Source organism: Oryx dammah, unplaced genomic scaffold (genome assembly GCF_014754425.2).
Source record: "Oryx dammah isolate SB20612 unplaced genomic scaffold, SCBI_Odam_1.1 HiC_scaffold_28, whole genome shotgun sequence".
In the NCBI taxonomy this organism is placed as follows: Eukaryota; Metazoa; Chordata; class Mammalia; order Artiodactyla; family Bovidae; genus Oryx; species Oryx dammah.
In genome coordinates, this window is record NW_024070212.1 from 93,600,404 (window position 1) to 93,618,767 (window position 18,364).

The following is an 18,364-nucleotide window of genomic DNA, read 5'->3' on the forward strand; positions in this document are numbered from 1 at the left end:
CACCAACCAAGTATTTATGAAAAATAATCAACTTAGCTTTAGAGGCAGGTTTTGAAAACTTGGCATTAAATGATTAAATATTTGAATTATTTTACATTTTTCTGACATCACTGAATCTGCAAATTTTCTAGAAACTGGTTTATCTGTTTTAGTGACTCAAGAAAAGTCAGTTAATTGTCCTCCCAGCTCAATTCAGTATACATTTGTAGACTACCTATTCCATGCCAGGCACTGTGCCCAGTCATCAGATGAAGAAAAGAAACTTGTCACCCTTACAGATTATGTTACAGAAGGAAGATAGTCCTAAAATAATCCAGCACCCTACAAGAGGATGCTGTCATTTTCCCCAGGAGAGCTATTTGCATTTTCCCTTCCTGACTATATTATTATTTCTCTCAATGCTTCTAGCCATAGTCTCAGAACCCCAGTTAGGATAATGGTAGCAAGAAAGAATGTTACTCATTTGTGTCTGACTCTTTATGACCCCTTGGACTAGAGCCTGCTAGGCTCCTCTGTCCATAGAATTCTCCAGACCAGAATACTGGAGTGGATAGCCGTTCCCTTCTCCAGGGAATTTTCCCAACCCAGGGATCGAACCCAGGTCTCCCACATTGCAGGCGGATTCTTTACCATCTGAACCACCAGGGAAACCCTATGGTAGCAAGAGGAAAGTAAAATAAGAGCATTTAGCTTGCAAAGACGTTTGCCACTTTTGAGGTCCATGACGGTTCCTGGAGCAGACACCTTAGGTCTCTTTCTCTTTTTATCTGTATAGTCATCTCTTTTCTTTCCTGCTTCCCTTAATATATCTGAGTATTCAATAAAATAATAATTAGAAGAATGTCTGGCATATACTAAACATTCACTGGATGTTTACTATTATTGTATCAAATGCCAACATGGTAGTGTTCAGGTATGCTGGAAATTCAGAAATTAATAGGACAGTATTCCTGTCCTCTAAATGCTTGGTCTACTGAGTGAGAGGCATGTGTGAAAATATAATTATAATAATACAATGCAAATAGAACACAGAAATGAAACCATTCAGCGCAGGTTGAGGTATCTGTGAATGCCTAGACACTTACTTTGGGCCAGAAAGATAAGTCTGATTTTGCCAAAGGAGGAGTCAGGAAGAATATTCCAGGCTGAGGATAAAGGATAGGCAAAGGCAGAGAAGGATGCAGTGAGATGCATTTCAGGGAGCAGTGAGAGGGCTAGACCATAGGGTATGCGGAAGGGGAAAGTGGGTAATGAAGCTGATAAAGTAATTGAGGGCTCCTGTGCTAGGAAGTTTATCCCGAGGGTGTGGGAAAGTCATTGAAGGTTAGGAAGAAGGAGTATTATACTGTGATTTATATTGTAGAAAGGTAAGTCTTTGACATTGTACTTTCAACAATAAAAATTTGATAACTACAAAATCTCCGTAGAAATAGCTTTCCCAGATCATTTGTCCCTTTCTTTTAGATGAAATTTAAAACACTTTTTAAAAGTAGGGCTGTTCTATTTCCCCAGCAGTCCCACTGCTGGGCATATTGGAGGAAACCAGAATTGAAAGAGACACATGTACCCCAATGTTCATCGCAGCACTGTTTATAATAGCCAGGACATGGAAGCAACCTAGATGTCCATCAGCAGATGAATGGATAAGAAAGCTGTGGTACATATACACAATGGAGTATTACTCAGCCATTAAAAAGAATACATGAATCAGTTCTAATGAGGTGGATGAAACTGGAGCCGATTATACAGAGTAAAGTAAGCCAGAAAGAAAAACACCAATACAGTATACTAACACATATACATGGAATTTAGAAAGATGCTAATGATGACCCTGTATGCGAGACAGCAAAAGAGACACAGATGTATAGAACAGTCTTTTGGACTCTGTGGGAGAGGGAGAGGGTGGGATGATTTGGGAGAATGGCATTGAAACGTATAATATCATATATGAAATGAATTGCCAGTCCAGGTTCAATGCATGATACTGGATGCTTGGGGCTTGTGCACTGGGACGACCCAGAGGATGGTACGGGGAGGAAGGAGGGAGGGAGGTTCAAGATGGGGAACACGTGTATACCTGTGGCGGATTCATGTTGATGTATGGCAAAACCAATACAATATTGTAAAGTAATTAACCTCCAATTAAAATAAATTTATATAAAAAAAGTATGGCTAGTTTAACAACTACTAGTTTAGTTTACCATCTTTCTCTTTCCTACAATACCTGGCCCAGTGTATTACTCATACCCTATGTTCAACAGAGTCATTGCCTGAAACTAAGCCAAGATACCAAGTGGTACAGAACAAAAAGTTCTATACCTAAGTCTCTAAGACAGATGATTTGCCCCCTAAATGTGTCTAGAGTTAGAAATCATTCCTCCACTTTTCCTAGATACCTGAAAACCTATCCAAGTATGTAATTCTCTTTCATTCTTACATTTAATACAGTTATTTTTATCTTTGATCTACCTTCAAGACCTTTTATTATTAGTCCTTGTAAGAGGCTGCTGTAAGACCTTTGACTTAAACCGTTCATACTGATGTCAGAGCTAGTTTATGGCTTCTGATTTTTTGTATGTGATAAGCAAATTAGTTATTCTTTCCATCTGACCTTTTCCTGAAGCTTTCCCTAGACTTACAAATTTAAAATTTCATTAGGGCTTTATTCTCAACTTACTAAAAGTTATAAAGGCTAAAACCAACATTTATAATGATTTTAAAGGGTTGGCACACATTTTCTGCAAAGGGTCAAATAGTAAATATTTTCAACTTTGGGAGCTGTATACTCTTTGTCACAACTACTCAACTGTGCCTCTGCAGCACAGAAGTAGCCATAGACAGTTCATGAGCAAATAGGCATGGCTATGTTCCACTAAAAATTTTATTTACAAAAATAAGCCACAGGCCATCTTTGGCCCAAAGACCACAGTTTGCTGACCTTTGATTGAAAGTAACCTTCCTCCTCCTTCTTATCTGTCCGCCTTCAGGAAGGAATGGCCACAGACTATAGTATTTAGATTTTTTCAAAGACTGTTACATCATCTCTGTTTTACATGTGCGTGTACACACATGCACCAAAAAAATCTCCAGAGCATTTAGCTGGACTTTCCATGTAACAGGGCTGCCATACTGGAAAGGAAATATGTTTGTCTCTCTCCCTTTCTCGAGAGTTTATGTTCTCAGTAGACAGGTAGGAGAAATCTATGTGTCCATTTGGGAACCTATTATAGGATTCTGTTCAGAAGCATAGGTCTTGTCTCCCAGACTTATTGACTGCTGAAGAATTAGGTCCTGGTCCTAGTGTTTAACCATTCTTCTGCACCAGTATAGATAAACTTTCTCCATTTATGGTTTTTCTGAAGGCAGAAGTAACATGACAACCACTTGTCACTTAAGCAATGTATGTTACTTTTATTTGGGGGGGGGGGTATTTAAATTTATTTATTTTAATTGGAGGCTAATTACAATATTGTATTGATTTTGCCATACATCAGCATGAATCCACCACGGGTGTACACGTGTTCCCAATCCTGAACGCCCCTCCCCCCTCCCTCCCCATACCATCCCTCTGGGTCATCCCAGTGCACCAGTCCCAAGCATCCTATATCCTGCATCGAACTTAGACTGGCAATTCGTTTCTTATATGATATTATACATGTTTCAATGCCCTTCTCCCAAATCATCCCACCCTCTCCCTCTCATAAAGCTTCTTAAGCAGTGCTTTCTAAATTTAAATATGCATAGTAATTACCTGAATCATATGGTAGGTATATCCTTCATTTTTTAAGAAAGTGCCAAAGTGTTTTCCAAAGTAGTTGTACCATTTTACTTTTCTACCTGCACTGTGTAAGAGTTCCAGTGGCTACAGTTTGTATGTCAACACTTGGTGTAACTAGTCTCTTTTAATTCTAGATATTCTAATACATTTTTGGTGGTTCCTCATTGTAGTTTTGATTTGCATTTTCCCAATGACTAATGAGGTCAAGCCGCTTTTCATGTGATTACTTGCTACCCATATCTTTTTTAATAAAAAGTTTTCAAATCTTTTGCCTATTTTTAAAATTGTGTTCGTTGCTTTATATTAAATGAGTTTTTTATAAGCTCTAGATACAAGTCCTTTGATATGTAATTTTCAAAGATTTTTCTTCCAACTTGTGGCTTAATTTTCATTATCATTTTCAACTGTCTTTAGAACTACAGAAGATTTTAGTTTTGATGAAATTCAATTTAGTATTTTTACTTTTATTCTGTTTTTGCATCATATCTAAGAAATATTGACTAACCAAGGTCACTGTTTTCTCCTATGTTTCTTCTAAAAGCATTATACCTTTAGATAGTATGTTTAGGTCTGTGATCCATCTGAGTTAAATTTCATATTTAGTATAAAGTAGGGACTGAAGGGTTTTTTTGTTTTTCTGGGAGGTAAAAGAATTTATGGATATTCAGTACTTCTGGCACTATTTGCTAAATGACCTTTGCTTGTGCAGGTATATATCTAGACTCTATTCTGTTTTATTATTCTTTTGTCTGTCTTATACTAATACCACATGCAATTACTTTACCTTTATAATGAATCTTGTGATCAAGTAGTGTAAGTCCTCTAGCGTTCCTCTTTTCATTGTTGTTTTGGCTGTTCTAAGTCCTGTACATTTCCATATGAGTTTTATAATCAGTTTGTGAATTTCTTTAAAAAAAAATATTCCTGGTATTTTTATTAACGTTGCATTGAATCTAATTTAGAGAAAATTGACATATAAAACATTAACTCTTTTAATCCATAAAAAGCTTATATGTCTCCATTTAGGTTGTCTTTAATTTCTCTCAGAATGTTTTAGTTTTTCAGTGTACATCTTTTTTTCAAAGTTATTCCTAAGTATTTCATACAATTGCACTCATCTCACATGCTAGTAGAGTAATGCTCAAAATTCTCCAAGCCAGGCTTCAGCAATACGTGAACCATGAAATCTCTGATGTTCAAGCTGGTTTTAGAAAAGGCAGAGGAATCAGAGAGCAAATTGCCAACATCTGCTGGATCATGAAAAAAAGCAAGAGAGTTCCAGAAAAACATCTATTTCTGCTTTATTGACTATGCCAAAGCCTTTGACTGTGTGGATCACAATAAACTGTGGAAAATTCTGAAAGAGATGGGAATACCAGACCACCTAACCTGCCTCTTGAGAGATCTGTAGGCAGGTCAGGAAGCAACAGTTAGAACTGGACATGGAACAACAGACTGGTTCCAAATAGGAAAAGGAGTACGTCAAGGCTGTATATTGTCACCCTGCTTATTTAACTTCAATGCAGAGTACATCATGAAAAACACTGGACTGGAAGAAACGCAAGCTGGAATCAAGATTGCCGGGGGAAATATCAGTAACCTCAGATATGCAGATGACACCACCCTTATGGCAGAAAGTGAAGAGGAACTAAAAAGCCTCCTGATGAAAGTGAAAGAGGAGAGCGAAAAAGTTGGCTTAAAGCTCAACATTCAGAAAACGAAGATCATGGCATCCGGTCCCATCACTTCATGGGAAATAGATGGGGAAACAGTGGAAACAGTGTCAGACTTTATTTTTGGGGGCTCCAAAATCACTGCAGATGGTGATTGCAGCCATGAAATTAAAAGATGCTTACTCCTTGGAAGGAAAGTTGTGACCAACCTAGATAGTATATTCAAAAGCTGAGACATTACTTTGCCAACAAAGGTCCGTCTAGTCAAGGCTATGGTTTTTCCTGTGGTCATGTATGGATGTGAGAGTTGGACTGTGAAGAAAGCTGAGCACTGAAGAATTGATGCTTTTGAACTGTGGTGTTGGAGAAGACTCTTGAGAGTCCCTTGGACTGCAAGGAGATCCAACCAATCCATCCTAAAGGAGATCAGTCCTGGGTGTTCATTGGAAGGACTGATGCTGAAGCTGAAACTCCAATCCTTTGGCCACCTCATGCGAAGGGTTGACTCATTGGAAAAGACTGATGCTGGGAGGGATTGGGGGCAGGAAGAGAAGGGGACAACAGAGGATGAGATGGCTGGATGGCATCACTGATTCGATGGACATGAGTTTGGGTCAACTCCAGGAGTTGGTGATGGACAGGGATGCCTGGCATGCTGCGATTCATGGGGTTGCAAAGAATCGGATACGATCGAGCTACTGAACTGAACTGAACTTTTGTATCTATTTTTACTTTTTAATGCCTGAGCTTTGTGTCATACTAAAGGAATCATTGCCTAATCCAAAGTAATTAAGATTTTTACCTTTATTTTCCAAGAGTTTTATAGTTTTGACTTCTTAATTTTAGATCTTTTATTGTTTTTGTTGCTGTTTTTATATGTGGTGTAAAGTGATAATTCACTCTCATTCTTTCCCATATGGAAATCCAGCTTCCCCGATCCATTTATTGAAAAAACTCACCTGTCTCCATTGAATGGTCTTGGCATCCCTATATGAGAGTTTATTTCTGGGCTCTCTGTTCTATTGCATTGGTTTAGACCAGAAGGTTTTGGTTACTTTAACTTTGTAGTAAGTTTTGAAAATGTGAGTTGTTAAAATTGTTCTCCTTTTTCTTTTCTTTTCTTTTCTTTCTTTCTTTTTTCTTTTTTTTTTTTTACTATTTAGAGTCTCTGAGTTTCCATGTGAATTTAGAATGGATTTTTTATTTCTGTAACAAATGCTGTTGAGATATACTCAGTTGTTCCTTATAGAGATTTAAATAGTAAAGAGAAAACGTCTATTAAGTTATGCGTGAAATGCCCATTTTCAGTTCTCCTCATTCCTTTGGGTAGATCCAGATTTCTGACTGGACTCATTTTCCTTCTCCTTAAAGGACTTCCTTTAAATTTTATTGTAATACATAAGATAGTAGTTAATTCAGCTTCTGTATATATTTGAAAAAGTCTTCATTTCACCTTCAGTTTTTAAGATGTTTTTCCTGGGTATAGAATTCCAAGTTAAGTTTTGTTGTTGTTTTCTTTCAGTGCTTTAAAGATGTTTCTTCACTGTCTTCTCATTTGCACTGTTTCAGATGAAAAGTCTGATCTCATCTTTATTTTTTCCCCTATATATTATGTCTTTTCTCTGATAGATTTTAAGAATTCTTGTTTTAATATTAATTTTATGCAATTTGGTTATGATGTGCCTTAGTGTAGCTTTCTTCATTTTTATTTTGTCTCATGTTCATTTATATTCTTGGATCTGTGGCTTTATAGTTATCAAATTCAAAAAAAAATTGGCCATTATTTCTTAAAATAATTTTTCTTTCCTTATTCCCTGCACCTATTTCCACTCTCCAATTATACTTTTGTTAGATTACCAGAAGTTATCCCATAGATAACTTTTCCAACTTGCTACCTTGCTTGGGTGCAAAATAAAATCTTCTGGTTCCAACTGGGCCTCTAGGTTACCAAGATGGATAATCTACCTGTCAGGTTCCGTATTACCTCACTATTTACAGTGCTGATATTTAATTTCCTCTTTGTTTCTGGTACTTAGGAATTCTCCTTTGTCCTTTCTTTCTCACATGCTAAGTAATACTTTTTAACATTTTTGTTATATTTTATCTACTATTTCTAAGTATTTATATTGAGAGAATTTCACATTATCTTGGTCCATATCTCCTCAGGGACAGACCAGGATCATTTCCTTATTTTCAAAGGCCTACTTGTTAAGGTACATTTTAACCTGGGCATTCAGAAGAACAGATAAATACCATATGTATATATGTATGTGTGTATTTGTGTATACAGTTGGTTATTATTTGAAACCAGCCTAATCACTATAGCTTCTTCAATTTGATAATGTGAAATTTTACATTAGTTCTTGAGAATTAACTGATGATTACTAACTTTAAACAAGGAGGAGTAACAGATTGCACTTAAATTCCACGTCTGGTTCATTTCCTCATTTAAGAACCATTTGATAGCTCATAAAATGTGTTCATTGTTTTTGAAGTGAAGTGAAGTGAAGTCGCTCAGTCGTGTCCAACTCTTTGCGACCCCATGGACTGTAGACCACCAGGCTCCTTAGTCCATGGGATTTTCCAGGTGTGAATACTGGAGTGGGTTGCCATTCGCTTCTCCAGGGGATCTTCCCGACCCAGCGATCTAACCCAGGTCTCCCACATTGTAAGCAGACACTTTACTGTCTAGTGGACATTATTTTTGATGAGTTGTAGAGACATCTAATTCAGTGGTCACTGTTTCAGAGATATAAAACTCTACTGAGCAACCCAGAAAGCCACAGTGGAAGAAAGGCATAGGCTTTCAGAAGGAAAAGACTGAGTTTGAATTTGAATTCTAGCACTTCTTTGCAAGTAATTATACTACTCAGAAAAAATATGCTTATGTAAAAAAAAATCACTAGTCTAAAGAATACTTAGAAGTTCAAGAACTTCAGATGTAAAACTGGTGAGCACTGATAATTCTACTCATTCATCTACCAATTATGTATCGAATGCTTGCTATGTATAAGATAGTAGCCTAGATGTTATAGGATATATGGAGTCTTTTCCCTTAGGGAGTTTATAGCTCAAGTAGGGAGTAGTGAGACAGATACACAGATGAGTGTGGCACAAAGCAGCATGAGAGCAGTGACAAGTATGCTACAGGTGAAAGCCTCCAGTAGAGGTTATTACTTAGTTCTGAGCAAAGCAGCTTCTCATTTTCCTATAACAGGAAGTATTTTTATACTAAGTAGCCCAAGCCATAGATCAGGCAGCACCTGAAACCTGTTCCTAAACCAGATCATCCAGCTGTTCTACCTCCACCTAAGCAACAGTGTATTTCTAATCATTTTGTCTGATGCATCCCCTGAGATTTAGCAAGGGGAACCTCTGCAAGGACAGTATTTGTAGGACACAGACGTTCCAAGAGGCACAGTTTATGTAAACAAATTTATACATGAACTGTTAACCGCAGTACCTGGAATTGTCCTAAAAGTTTGATCGTAATATGGGCTTCCCAGGTGGTTCAGTGGTAAAGAATCTCCTTGCCAGTGCAAAAAATGCGGGTTCAATCTGTGATCCGGGAAGATTCCCTGGAGAAGGAAATGGCAACCCACTCCAGTATTCTTGCTTGAAAAAAACCCCATGGAAAGAGGAGCCTAGCAGGCTATAGTCCATGGGATCGCAAAGAGTCAGACACAGCTTAGCAAGTGAACAACAACAGCAACATAGGATAATGGGGGGAAAGGCTAAGCAGCATTCTCCATATCCCCAAATTGGAAATGACTGTGAGTAGGACAGTTGGAGAGGCAAGTATAAAATCTACAAGACAGGGGGGGAAAATGGATGATAGTCAATCACAAGCAACTACCAAACATGCAAGAATCTATGACCCTATGGAATTTACGAAAATTGACCCTGAGCCACATGCCTGAGCTGGTCCTTCTGTCTCCCTGTCTGATACTCAGGCACATTGTGAGTAAGGAAAGGAACATTGAATTACCAGGAGAGAGGAGAGGAAAATATTGCTGATTTGGATTCAAATCTGAGTTCTACCACTAACTTAATGGTCATGTGTAAATTATTTACCCTTATGTGATTTCAGTTTCTTTATCTGTTTACTGGTCTCTTATATTTCTAAAAACATATGAAAAGCTGTTGGGATTTTGAGGGATAGAGCCAATGGAACAAGATGTTTTCCAGGTGGTAAGAGTGAAGTTATTTAAGAAACAAAAGGAAAATAATGCAAAACTTGAACACTGAACTTGTCACAGTAAATCAGTAGATGCCTAAAATAATGATGAAGGTGGTCCATGTATAATTATCTATGTCTTCCTCTATTAAACTGTGTCCCGCTTCTGTATTCTGTATCCCTGCTTCACACTGCTAGTGTGATGCCTAAAGTAAAAGTGATGCTTAATAAATATTTTCAAGAAAGAAAGAAGGGCAGAGAAATAGAAGGGAGAAGAGGGGAGAGGAAAGGAAGAAAGTTAGCTGGCTTAGGAAGTCTTATCACAACAGGTGCCACATTTTATGCCACAGATCCCTGTATTTAATGACCTTTCATATCTGCAACAGTCTGTTTTAAAACAGAGCTGTTCACCTAGAATACTTCTATTATAGACTATATTTATGCTCAGAGAGCTTTTAGAAGATCCCTTTGTGGTGTGTACAGAGTGTCGTAACAGGTCATTTCTGCCCAGCTAGTCAATTTCATTGACTCAGATGGAGCTGCTTTGTGAATGAGCTGTATCATTTTCCTCCCTAATTTTTACAGTAGACAATAAATGTTTTATACCTGGAAAGGCAGTTCATTTATTCAACAGATGCTTGTTAAATGCCTCCCAAAAGTTAAGCATTGTGCAAAACACTTGTAATATAAAGGTATGTAATATGGACAAGGTCTCTGCCTTTATGGTGCTTACAGTTGTCGTGGGGAACTCTCACATAAAATAAACAATCATCTGACAATACAATTGTGATAAATGTTTTTAAAGGGAAAGTACAGGATGTTACAAGAGAAATCTAAACTAATTTGCAAATGAGATCAAAAAGTATGTTATAGTTAAAATTTTAAGCATCTTAAATATTTCCCTATTTGAAATATTAAAAGAGAACTCCCATAGGTTGTTGATAATATTAGGGATATCTAAATTTGGAAAGATAGACTTGCTTAGAAAGGCACAGAATCCTTAAAAATTCGATTCTTCAACTTAATAAATGACTGAAAAGGGAGACACTGTTTACCCAAGAATACACAGCTTGCTCATAGCATGGCTGGAACTTGCACACAGGTCTACTAATCTTCTCATTACCTCTCTCGGTGAAAAAATAAGATATTATACATCAAATATAGATCAGCCATGGCCAAAAGAGCTATTAAGTATCCACTCTGTACAAGCTTGTATATTGGGGGAGGGAGGTGCTTACAGAGTAATGAATTAGGCAAATGTAAATATAAACAGAAATATACAAAATATGTCCTATCAGTCTGGTTGTACCTGGTCATAGTAAAACTGTAGTATGTAGACCACAGTGGGAAATACCCGTTGGAATCAATGAAGATATCTTTAAAGGAATATGCTTCTGTTTCTTTAAAATGAAAATACTAATAGCTAAGTACTAAGTCTCCAAGTAGAAGTTTTTACAACCTAGTTTTATTCATGTGTAATATTACATGGCTTGTAAATTATCCTTATCTAAGTGATCTTTCAGGTTAAACATTGTTCCTGATATTTTATTGTAACATTAAATTTCCCTGGCATACTTATTCATCATAGATAGTATAGTAATTAACTTCAGGACGGCAACATCTAATTCTTTATAATTTTTTATTTGAAAGACTAGGAATCAATGAAATGTTACTATTTGTATCAGAGATTGTAGTTAATGGGATCATTGAAACCAAAAGGAGTATGAGACTTCAGGAAGAAGGCCAACCTTGAGTAGATATCAGAGGGTTCACCTAAGACAGTGCTGAGCATATACTCAGCCTGAGTAAACATATATTGAATCGAGGAGACAAAAAGAAAGAATTAAGTTAAACCGTATGAAACGTCCATTTTTATGGGTCAAAAGCCAGTAAATATTGATGACTTTATATGAATCAACCTATCCTGCAAAATAACCATAAAAGGAAGCTGTACTCTAATGTCAACCAATGTGGGTATTTATTAAATTTAAGTACATGTATTGATAAATATGTCCCTGCTGGCTCAGTCGGTGAAGAATCTACCTGCAATGCGGGAGACCTGGGTTCAATACCTAGGTTGGGAATATCCCCTGGAGGAGGGCAGGGCAACCCACTCCAGTATTCTTGCCTGGAGAATCCCCAAGGACAGGGGAGCCTGGTGGACTGCAGTCCATGAGGTTGCAAAGAGTTGGACACGACTGAGCGAATAAGCACAGCACAGCACATTGATATATTGGCTATACTCCAGAATTTAACACATAAATTCTGGTAGTTGAATTAATTTCATATAACATCACAGTTTAAATGTAGGCAGATGGCATAATCACTTCTGACATTAAAAATATTCCAAAAGATCTTCAACTCAAATAACTTCTACATTATGTACACTTCATGAGTGTGAATGTTATAGGGAAATACTTTCTCTGATGGCTCAGATGGTAAAGAATCCACCTGGAAGATCCCTGGAGGAGGGTATGGCAACCCACTCCAGTATTCTTGCCTGGAGAATTCCATGGACAGAGGAGCCTGGTAGGCTGCAGTTCAGGGGATCACAAAGAGTTGTACACAACTGAGTGACTAAGCACAGCACAGCACAACCAAGCTTTAGCAGTGATATTTCAGCCTCTTTCTGTGCTGACCAGGGGATTACTTCCTAGTCTTTTTCTGTCTCCCATCCCTTAGGCCCAGTTCTGACAGTCTCCAAGTTTATCTTAGAAAAATCAGGAGAAAAAAAGAAAGGAACTAATCACTGAAGAACTAAATGCCAAGTACTTTGCTAGGTATTAATAGTTTATATAATATGGTATTGAATTCTCACAACAACCCTATGAGACAAATGTTGTTTCTTTTTTATAGTTGAGGTAACTAAGACCTAGAGAACTTAATTAACTTACCCAAGATCACACAATTCTAAGTGGTGCCACTCAGCTTCAAACTTTTTATTTTCACTGTATACTGTGCTGTGCACCTTGTTACTTGTTTGTGCTGTACACTTTATAAGTGCCTTGTTAATTATAATAAATTTATACAGGGATAAGACAAGAGGATTATCGTTTTTTTTTTTTTCTTTAAAAAACAGTAATGTGGTAAAAGGCATTGAATATTTTCCTTTCTTAATAAGGATGAACGAGAAGCCAGAGAAAATGTGAAGAGAGAACAAGATGAGGCCTATCGCCTTTCACTTGAGGCTGACAGAGCAAAGGTAGGTTTGGTCAAGGGACTTCTGGGATAAAGACATCAATCCTAAATAGTCTTTGATTATTTAAGGACCAGTCCTTTAATCATCTTGATCCATGAGAGGTGGTTTTGCCTTGGAGAAAGCTGGATTCAGTTAACAGAAAGAATATAATTCTGCCTCTGGTTCTTAAAGCATGGTTCATTTTGACAAGATACAGCTCTTTTAAGGATCATGAGAAATGAAGATACAAATGGGCCTAGTATTTACTTCATTTGTTCTTTAAGCAGCCTATGGTAAAATTTAGAAATGTTTTAAAAACTCTTCAGGTGATTTTAATGTGCAGTCAGGGTTGAGAACCACTGGCTTATTTAGTGCTTTTGAGCACACACTTCCACAAGAGGAAAATGAATAAGCCACAGTTTCTTACCCTCAAAAGAAGGGTCATTGTGGTGGAGGGTAGATTAAGTCAAGAGCACAGATAGCTGGAACACTTGGGCAAGGATCGTAAATGTCATAAGGGAAGCCCTGAGTTCTGTAAGAGTTCAGTGAACAGAACAGCCAAGAAGTGGAAATGTACTTGGAAGGGTTTCATAGAAGAGGCTGTTTATTCCAACCAGATAGAGAAAGAGAGATAAGAGAAGAAGTAATATATGCTAGCAGGAAGGGCAGAAAGCAGGGGCTCATGACAGAGGCTAGTTTGATATTTGGGTACAAGAGAGGTTGGTGACTGTAGCCATGAAATTAAAAGACACGTCCTTGGAAGAAAAGCTGTGACAAACCTAGACAGCCTATTAAAAAACAGAGACATTACTCTGCCAACAAAGGTCCATCTAGTCAAAGCTATGGTTTTTCCAGTAGTCATGTCTGGATGTGAGAGTTGGACTATAAAGAAAACTGAGCGCAGAAGAATTGATGCTTTTGAACTGTGGTGTTGAAGACTCTTTAGAGTCCCTTGGATTGCAAGATCCAACCGGTCCATTCAAAGGAGATCAGTCCTGGGTGTTCTTTGGAAGGACTGATGCTGAAGCTCCAATAATTTGGCCACCTGATGCAAAGAATTGACTCGTTAGAAAAGACTCTGATGCTGGGAAAGATTGAAGGGAGGAGGAGATGGGGATGGCAGAGCATGAGATGATTGGATGTCATCACCGATTTGATGGACATGAGTTTGAGCAAGGTCCAGGACTTGGTGATGGACAGGGAAGCCTTGGCATGCTGCAGTCCGTGGGGTAGCAAAGAGTTGGACATGACTGATTGAACTGAACTGAACTGAGGTAGCAGAAAGGACCAGAAAGGATGACCAGAGAAAGCTCTAAAGGATCTTGAATGCTGCACTACCCAGAGCACCTAAACAAGTTTAATAGGAACCTAAACATGATCAGAGACCTTTGCTTTGTTGTTGTTTTAATTTCCATCTTTGTTCCAGAGAGAAACATTTTCATTACTACAGTGTACCTCTGGGCCATGCTGAGAATGGATTTTTTCTTTTTTTAAGTAGACCAGTGTTTATTGAGTGTTGAATTCCATTCTCTTTTATCAACAGAGGGAAGCTCATGAGAGAGAGATGGCAGAACAATTTCGTTTGGAACAGATTCGAAAAGAACAAGAAGAAGAACGTGAGGTAGGTCATAATTTTTAGAAAAGTTATTAAAATGCTACGTCTGTTTCCATTGCATTAGCTACTAAGGATGTTAATATTTCTTATAACTTAATTCTTTCACTTTTCCCAGACTCATTTTAGTATGGAAAACTAACCTTTTTTTAAGAAGAATCATTCCTGATCTGTTATGTTGTTGAACTCTTAGAAAACTTGACCTTGTACTAGATTCATGGTTTTCTATTCTTCTCAATTCCTCTCCCCTTTCCTGCCTGACAGATACTCCCATTCTTCCTAAATATTGTCTCACCCCACAAAGAGTGTATTTTCTCCCCTTTTCCCAGGCTTCACTATACCCACCCAGAGAAACAGAGTAACTCCTGCAACATCTTGCACTGGGCCCCTAATTATGAGAAATCCATTTAGTTTGGCTGTTTTTTTTTTTTTCCCCGCCTTGAGTCCATGTCATGTCTGTGATAATACAGAGAATTTTTCATTCACTCATTTTGCAAATATTTTTTGACTACTTAGTATGTGTCTGAAATCTTTAGGAACAGGGAAATGGGTCCTCCCCTCCAGGAATTCATAGTCTTATAAAAATAAAACTACATAATATTTGTAAAAGGTATTCTAGTGATTTACCTGAAGTGCAATGGGGAAAAAAAAGGAAGTGGTATCAAATGACTTCCTTGGATGGCTCGCAGGAAAGGACTTTTAGAACTTTGTGCTAGACATGAAATTAATGGCCAAATTCGTTTATAAAAAGAGAAAGCAAGTGATGGAAAAGCCTGGAGGGCCCTAACTTGGGCTGAGGAAAACTCCATTAGTCTTCATTCTTTGTCAGAGGATGCTGCCTCGTAACTTATTCAGCAGATTTTTAAAAATCGATATATGGTTGACTTTACAACATAGTGTTAATTTCAGCTGTACAGAGAAATGATTCAGATATATATATATACACACACACACATTTTTTTTTCAAATTCTGTTCCATTATAGATAATTACAAGGTTTTGAATATAGTTCCCTATGATATACAATAAATTATTTTTGTTTATTTTTTATGTAGTAGTGTGTTAATCGGAGAAGGCAGTGGCAACCCACTCCAGTACTCTTGCTTGGAAAATCCCATGAATGGAGGAGCCTGGTAGGCTGCAGTCCATGGGGTCGCCAAGAGTCGGACACAACTGAGCGACTTCACTTTCACTTTTCACTTTCATGCATTGGAGAAGGAAATGGCTACCTACTCCAGTGTTCTTGCCTGGAGAATCCCAAGGACGGGGGAACCTGGTGGGCTGCTGTCTACGGGGTCACACAGAGTCAGACACGACTGAAGTGACTTAGCAGCAGTAGTGTGTTAATCCCATACTCCTATTTTATCCCTTTTCCCCTCCTTTCCTTTTTGGTAACCATAATATTGGTCTTTTTTTTTTTTTTTTCTTAGTCTGACTTACTTCACTTGGTATGATAATCTCTTGGTCCATCCATGTTGCCACATATGGCAATATTTCGTTCTTTTTTATGGCTGAGTAATATTCCATTGTGTATAGGTAGCACATCTTCTTTATCCATTGATCTGTTGATGGACACTTAGGTTGCTTCCATGTCTTGGCTATTGTAAACAGTGCTGCTGTTTACACCTCAGTGTAAACACACTGAGGTGTATGTATCTTTTCAAACTTAAGTTTTTAATCTTTTCTGGATATATGCCCAGGGGTAGGATTGCTGGATCATATGGTAGCTCTACATTTAGTTTTTAAAGAAACCTCCATACTGTTCTCCATAGTGAATACACCAATTTACATTTCCACCAACAGTATAGGAGGGTTCCCTTTTCTCTACACCCTCTCCAGCATCAACAAATGATTTTTGAATAAGAATTATGCTTAGCACTGAAGGAGAAACAAAGGCTAGAAAGACATTTTCTGCCTGCAAGAAGAGATTACATGTTGTAGGGAAGATGCAACATGTCTACAATTAACAGCAGATCAAGGAAAAGGGTGCTAAATAACATAAGAGAAATAAAAACAAAATACTTATGAGTTTAGGGCCAAAGTAAAAATCTTCCACAGCTTTTGAAATCAGACAACACTATAGAAGAGGTGATATTTGAGGTAGGTCTTGAGAAATGTGTAAGATTTCACTGTTTGGAAATCAGAGTTTATTCATGTTCAAACACTTATTGAGTGCCTATCACCTATGTGCAAGACACTGTACCTGACAAACTCTAGTCTTTGTACATGCTGAAGACTCTTAATAATGGAAGATAGAAATAACTTTGTTAAACATCTTCTGTGTGTCAAGTACTCTGCCAGCTGCTTTACCTGTGTTTACTTATTGACCATTAAAACAAGCTACAACCTTAGAGATTTCTCTTCACATGTGAAAAAACTGAAGCTCATTGAGAAGTCACACATAGAAATGGGAACAGCTGAGATTCTCACTTAGGTCTTTATGACTGTGTACCAAGCTCATGCTCTTTTGCTTACTCCATTCCAGTACAAGGCCATTTTTCATTGTGTATGACCATAGGAATCATGTGTGTAGAGTTTCATAAAAGTTTGGATAAGAGATTTGTCACTATACTTTTAGGCTATTTCAAGAAATACAGTGTTTTTCAAAAGTATTTATTTGGCTGCAAAGAGTCTTAATTCCAGCATCTTTAGTTGTAGCATGCAGGATCTAGTTTCCTTACCAGGGATTGAACCCAGGCCCCCTGCATTGAGGGCTTCACAGGTGGCACACTGGTAAAGAATCTGCCTGCCAGGTGGGAGACCTGGGTTCAAACCCTGGGTCCAGAAAATGCCCTGAAGTAGGAAATGGCAGCCCACTCCAGTATTCTTGCCTGGAAAATTCCATAGACAGAGGAGCCTGGCAACAGTCCATGGGGTCATAAGTGTCAGACACAACTGAGTGACTAAGGACACCCCTGCATTGAAAATGTGGAGTCTTAGCCACTGGACTACGAGGGAAGTCCCAAGAAATATAGTTTTAAAATACTAAAACTTTCACTTTTATGCTCTTTCACAAATGTGCTTGCTCTCTCTCTAATAGTATATTTTCAACATATATTTGCTAGATGCCAACTGTGCACAATTAACTGCCTGTTTTAGACCTAGAAAGTGAAAGTGAGAGTCACTCAGTCATGGCTGACTCTTTGTGACCCCATGGACTATGGAATTCTCTAGGCCAGAATACTAGAGTGGGTAGCTCTTCCCATCTCCAGGGAATCTTGAGCTTGGTAGCATATGTACTTTCTTCTGATGATTTACCTTATTTACCCTTGGCTAAAATTTTCTCTCTTTCCAAATGTTGGTAAAGCTTGTCCTCTCATAGAAAACCCCATAAATATCCTTTAGCATACTTCAGTGCAGGTGTGTTCCAGCTGTAAACATGTGTAAGGACAGGACGCAGAGGGAAAAAGGATAAGTCATACTTTGCAGCTAGTCATTACTTGAACTTGTCCTTTGGTGTACTCCCAAAAACAACTTCAGGTAATGATGAACTATCCTTTCCCTCAGAGAGCTGCATTAATGACTTTTATAAATCCCACCACTGAGAAACTGTTTATCTTATGCTTATCTTAGTTTGGGCTTCCCTGGTGGCTCAGGGATAAAGAATCTGCCTCCAGCGCAGGAGACTCAGGAAACATGGATTCAATCCCTGGATCAGGAACATAACCCCTGGAGGAGGAAATAGCAACCCACTCCCCCTGGTGGCTAAGACGGTAAAGCGTCTGCCTGTAGTGCAGGAGACCCAGGTTAGATCCCTGAGTTCGGAAGATCCCTTGGAGAAGGAAATGGCGACCCACTCCAGTACTCTTGCCTGGAAAATTCCATGGACAGAGGAGCCTGGTAGGCTACAGTCCATGGGGTCGCAAAGAGTCAGACAAGACTGAGTGACTTCACTTCACTTCACTTCCAGTATTCTTGCTAGGAAAATCCTGTGGACAGAGAGGAGC

At 38.1% G+C, this 18,364-nt stretch overlaps 1 protein-coding gene across 2 annotated transcripts in view; it reads left to right on the forward strand.

The window, feature by feature from the left end:
* Positions 1 to 18,364, forward strand: part of FAF1 (Fas associated factor 1) — a 472,185-nt gene that overhangs the window by 397,883 nt on the left and 55,938 nt on the right. For both annotated transcript variants that reach the window (XM_040231204.1, XM_040231205.1), the window contains exons 16-17: positions 12,750 to 12,830; positions 14,350 to 14,427. In XM_040231204.1, coding sequence (XP_040087138.1) covers positions 12,750 to 12,830; positions 14,350 to 14,427 — 159 coding nt within the window. The remainder of the gene's footprint in view (positions 1 to 12,749; positions 12,831 to 14,349; positions 14,428 to 18,364) is intronic.